At 32.3% G+C, this 5992-nt stretch overlaps 1 protein-coding gene across 1 annotated transcript in view; it reads left to right on the top strand.

Moving 5' to 3' along the window:
- LOC111087002 overlaps window positions 1-5992 on the top strand; it is a 19725-nt gene that overhangs the window by 1300 nt on the left and 12433 nt on the right. The window contains exon 2 of the mRNA XM_022392051.1: window positions 1239-1266. Coding sequence (XP_022247759.1) covers window positions 1239-1266 — 28 coding nt within the window. The remainder of the gene's footprint in view (window positions 1-1238; window positions 1267-5992) is intronic.

Below are 5992 nucleotides of genomic sequence, written 5' to 3' on the forward strand. Positions count from 1 at the left end.
ATAAAACAGATTGAAATTAATGTTGAAACAAAATATTGAATAACATAAATATAAAACAGATTGAAATTAATGTTGAAACAAAATATTGAATAACATAAATATAAAACAGATTGAAATTAATGTTGAAACAAAATATTTAAAAACAAAAATATAAAACAGATTGAAATGAATATTGAAACAAAATATGAAAAAACTTAAAAAAGAGAGATTGAAGTTAATGTTGAAACAAAATATGGAAAAAATGAGAATCTACTGGAAAGAAAAGCGTTTATTTAAACCAGATGGTTGTAAGGTGCCCAGATTGTAGATTAATCTCCTTTCCAGTCATTTGTGTGTGAATGTCTGTTGGACCACTAATAAGTCCCAGAATATAAAAGTCCTCAACTGTATGGTTGTTGATGGTGAAATGTTTACCAATAGGCGTATCTCGGTTCTGCAGTTTAATATGGTTCAGATATTCTCGTGATCGATCAACGAGTCGGCGACCTGTTTGTCCAGTGTATAAATTATTACATATTTTACAAATTATTCAGTCGATGACACATTCAGGACTGTCTTGTGTTGAAAGTTGTTGTTTTTTTTTCCCTTCGTATATGTGTAGTTAGGTTTATATGAGGCCTGGTAACAATCTGGGAACCTTACAACTATCTGGTTTAAATGAACACTTTTCTTTCCTATAGATTCTCATTTTGTCCCATATTTTGTTTCAACATTAATTTTAATCTGTTTTATGTTTATGTTTTTCCATATTTTGTTTCAACATTAATTTTAATCTGTTTTATGTTTATGTTTTTTTCATATTTTGTTTCAACATTAATTTTAATCTGTTTTATTTTTATGTTTTTCCATATTTTGTTTCAACATTAATTTTAATCTGTTTTATGTTTATGTTTTTCCATATTTTGTTTCAACATTAATTTTAATCTATTTGATATTTGTGTATAAGACGTAATTTTGCTGAAAAATTTCACGCTCAACGTTCAAAATGCTACGCACGCAATGTTTTTAATTGTACGCATGCGCCTTTTGTTGTAAGCTGTACGATCTAACGAAGATCTCATGCTCAAAACGTCATCCTCTTCAAATAGAAATATTAAAAAAAAAACTTGGCGATTGTTTACCGTATCCTTCAATTTCAACAAGTTTTATTTGTCAGTTTCCTAAATAAAGTAAAAAATTATAGAGATATAATAAATGTTTCTTTTAGCTGCAAAAATAATTCGTATTCAATTCTTCAGGTACCAAAGGAGAAGAAAAAACAGAAAAGTAAGTATATTTTTAATATAACTTTTTTAAATTAGTATTGTACAAGATGTCTTAAAATTATGTTATTATATGTTTTAGCTTTTATTACTTAACGTATTGTCCCGGCATGGCCAGATGGTTAGGGTCACAGATTCGAATCCCCGTCACACCAAACATGCTGGCCTTTTCAGCCCTGGGGCGTTATAATGTGACGGTCAATTTCACTATTTGTTAGTAAAAGAATAGCCCAAGAGTTGGCGGTGGTGGGTCTTTCCTCTAGTCTTACACTGCTAAATTAAGGACGGCTTGCGCAGATAGCCCTCGTGTACCTTTGCGCGAAATTCAAAACAAACAAACTTAACGTCGGTCTCTTGTTGCCACTAGGATATTCCATGCATGCTACAATGTACCTCTAATGGGACTCTAATGTCTATTGTAGCAGAATTTCAAATATTCTGTCTTTGAAACACAAATTAAAGCGTCTTATAAACAATTTTTTGGATGTACTTGATTTGTAGAAATGTGTTATTATCATATGAATGCTGTTGCACAGTTCATAAACCACTCCTAATCCATATAAATATACGATACTTATATCATGCACAATACGCATTTATGTAGGTGTAATCGTGACAATTATGTTTATTGATAGTATATGAATATTTAAACACTAGCAAAATAAACTAAAAGATATAATCCCCTGAATTTTGGCTTGTCTGCAAATACTAGTGTTCCGCAAAGTTTTCGTTACTATTAAATTATGATTACTTATTTTAGGGGGGGGGAAAGCTTTTAAAAGAATGTCTTCCCTTACACCATTAGAGCTGACTATTCTGTGATTATGTAGAAATGTCTTTCTTTACACCATTAGATCTGACTATTCTGTGATTATGTAGAAATGTCTTCCCTTACACCACTAGAGCTGACTATTCTGTGATTATGTAGAAATGTCTTCCCTTACACCATTAGAGCTGAATATTCTGTGATTATGTAGAAATGTCTTCCCTTACACCATTAGAGCTGACTATTCTGTGATTATGTAGAAATGTCTTTCTTTACACCATTAGAGCTTACTATTCTGTGATTATGTAGAAATGTCTTCCCTTACACCATTAGAACTGACTATTCTGTGATTATGTAGAAATATCTTCCCTTACACCATTAGAGCTGACTATTCTGTGATTATGTAGAAATGTCTTTCTTTACACCATTAGAGTTGACTATTCTGTGATTATGTAGAATATTTAGTAGATCCATCCTTTGTTATGCATAGTTAAGAACCATTTTTGGTTAAGAACTCATGGATTACGTATTGAAGATTCTGGGAAACTTCACATACTTATCAATTTTAAATAACACCACACTCACGTTTATTATTTCTCATAATTTGCATACCTTGAAACATATATTACGCAGTCACAATTTTCTGACTCGCTCCAACTCAAGGTATGGCATAACAAGATTTGACAGTTGCGCAACGTCCTAGTCAATGACTAGTGTGAGTTGAGTCAAGAAACACGAATCTGCATGTTAGAACGAATCAAAGTTCGGGAAGCTCTGAGATTGTCCAACTATCAAGTTATTCGGATATCATGTACATGTTAAATGATTCTAAATAACTTGGGAAAATATTAACCAATCGCAAGTAACTAGACTTCAGTCATCTCGATTAAGTAATTTTTAAGATAAACTAACGTACATACATACATCCATATCCAAGGAAATTATTGTAAAACGACGTACAAAAAATTACCGATCTATGATCTATGATCTATGATTGAATATTTATGAAACAATTAAAAAAGTAGTAACTGAAACATAAAAATAACATAAAATGAAATTATGTTGTTGTGTTTTAAATGCATCTACTTCACTAGTTTAAATACATTCACGCTGGTTTCTGTTTGTTTTATTTTTTTGAACATTTTAGAATAACTTGTTTGCTTAATTTTTTTAAGAGCAAAGCCACATTTGGCTATTTGCTGTGTCCACCGCGGGGGAAAGGAACCCCGGATTTTAGAGTTATAAATCCATAGACTTACCGAGGGACTTTTATAATGAGCAGAAGATGTAGCGAGAGGAGCTGAGATTGAAGATCGGGACAAATACTGTGCTTTGTTATCTTTTATCCTGTAACTTTGGACATATTAAAGAAAGAATATCAATATACTTGTTTAATGTATGAAATCTCTTATATCATGCACATACGTGTTTCTAGAGTTTATTTCTGGTGCAATAAATGCAAATTTCAGAACGTTAATTGAGGCAAATCATCTATCATCATATGCAGGATGGTTGACTATATCTAATTATAAGCCAACTAAAACAGGAAACACGTGTGCAAATAAGTCGTACTAAATCGAGCACAGAGCATGAAACTCATAGATATGCATGCCTGCCTTTAACTTTACGTTAAATACGCATTAGTAAGCTTCTTTGAAGCACTGGGCTTGGATATAATTTTCCCAAAAGAAGGGTTTCTGTTGGAAAACATCTTACATAATTTGTAAAATAGGCAAATAAAGATAACTTTATTTCTAATTAGCTTTAGCTTTTCGCTGGTATTATATTTGACAAAAACAAAGGTAAAGATTTACCATAATAAATACGTTCCTTACACGTTTCATAATTGGTGTTGGACACGTTGATGCTTCCCGATATGAAAATATGAACTATAAAAGCTACCATGACCCTAGGTCAACAGCTGGGTATCCTTACTGCAAGCTTATCAAAGAATATAAAGTTTCGTGTACCATGTCTATCATATTTCGCCAATGTAGTTATTGGTACTAAAGAGTTAATGTTATACATTATTTCAGCTAATGCTATAAATAGCTAAGATAAATATTGAATTATTTAAGTTTAATACTATAAATTAGGGAAACACAAATAAACGTACGACATATTTAGCTTGTGTTAAGTTCCAGTTAGATGACCACAGGACAATAACACAGCCTGTGTGAATACACGACTGTTAGTGTATCTGGGGTAGCTCTTAACTCACCAAAGTGTTAAAGAATTATCTTACCAAATAAAGCCTGTGCAACAACCAGATTTGAAATAGATTTTGTAAATGTAAAAAACAACAACAACAACAACAAAACAAAGGTGGCCAGCTCTTAACTACAGAAGGATCACTTAAGAATAGTTTATTTGGAATATGAGGTAAGCCAGAAATGACAGATATAGTATGAAATCTTTATAATGTGATAAATGCTTAGAAAAGCACGGTAAAGTGAGGATAAAGAAATTTATTTATATTATACAGCGACAATATTAATTAGGTGGTACATAAAGACAGAGTTAAAGAAGTTAAAGCATTTGTTTCTGTGGAGTTGAATAAAATTATAAGTGTGAAATATTAAATGCTTAGGCCTATGTTAGGGTATATGCTTAGGCCTATGTTAGGGTATATGCTTAGGCCTATGTTAGGGTATATGCTTAGGCCTATGTTAGGGTATATGCTTAGACCTATGTTAGGGTATATGCTTAGGCCTATGTTAGGGTATATACGCCTAGGATGAAGAACGTTATTTTTATTCATTATTGATCGTGCTAGCTCTGCAATTTAAGCTCAGTCAACAACAACACAATGGAAACAATTATAACTAAATAAAAATCATAGCTTTGAGAGTTAGAATGCTTAACATTGCGTTATATTGTGTAAATTTATAACTCTTAAAATCTATTTTATTCTAAACATTGAGAGAAGGTGTTTGGTTGATGACACTAATGTCTAAATTCAGATAGCGTGCTCCATTTGTATTTGTAGTACTTTTTTCAAGTACCAGATCTGTCGGGTAGATATACTTAGCTTTATCAAGAAACATTGATAGGTTTGATATGTTATGTCGTCGACGTATCTGTATGCTCTGTTAATTTGTGTAAAGATTTAAAGTGTTCTTTCGTGTGAAGTTGTGTGACTTATTGAACTTCTCATACCAAACATGCTCGCCCTTTCTGCCGTGGGGGCGTTATAATGTGACGGTCAATCCCACTGTTCGTTGGTAAAAGAGTAGCCCAAGAGTTGGCGGTGGGCGGAGATGAATATCTGCCTTCCCTCTAGTCTTACACTGCTAAATTAGGGACGGCTAGCTCAGATAGCCCTTTACGCGAAATTCAAAAACAAACAATTATTTGATTTACTTAGACCTATACCTATTTATTGAAAAGGATAACTCGTTTGTGGTGATATTTTGGCTCTAGCAATGAATCTGTATTTATAGGGTAACTTGTGAAGTTTAAGAATTCAAAATAATTTCTAAATTACATTGTTGTTATTACTTTCATCAACTGAAAATTCTCTTAAAAATGTATTATGTTATCTTGATAATGTCATTTACATTGGTTTTAATGTAAATATAAACAGAAGTACCTGTAGGTTGAAATATTTAAAGATTGTAATCAAGTTTCTTAAAAAAAAAAGGAATATAACATAATATTATTTTCAGGTCAAACATTTTATTGGTAGCCATATCTGCTGATATTATAACATATTTCCAAAAAACTGATGATATTTATTGATTATTTCTAACCATTCAAAGCAATGGTAAAACTGATTAGAATGTGTGTGTGTGTTTTTTACTCCAGTTTCATTGTTTGTTTGTTTGGAATTAAGCACAAAGCTACACAATGGGCTATCTGTGCTCTGCCCGCCACGGGTATCAAAACCTGGTTTCTAGCGTTGTAAGTCCGCAGACATACCGCCGTGCCACGTGGGGGGGGGGGGGCTCCAGTTTCATATTCG

Source organism: Limulus polyphemus, unplaced genomic scaffold, assembly GCF_000517525.1.
Source record: "Limulus polyphemus unplaced genomic scaffold, Limulus_polyphemus-2.1.2 Scaffold1628, whole genome shotgun sequence".
In the NCBI taxonomy this organism is placed as follows: Eukaryota; Metazoa; Arthropoda; class Merostomata; order Xiphosura; family Limulidae; genus Limulus; species Limulus polyphemus.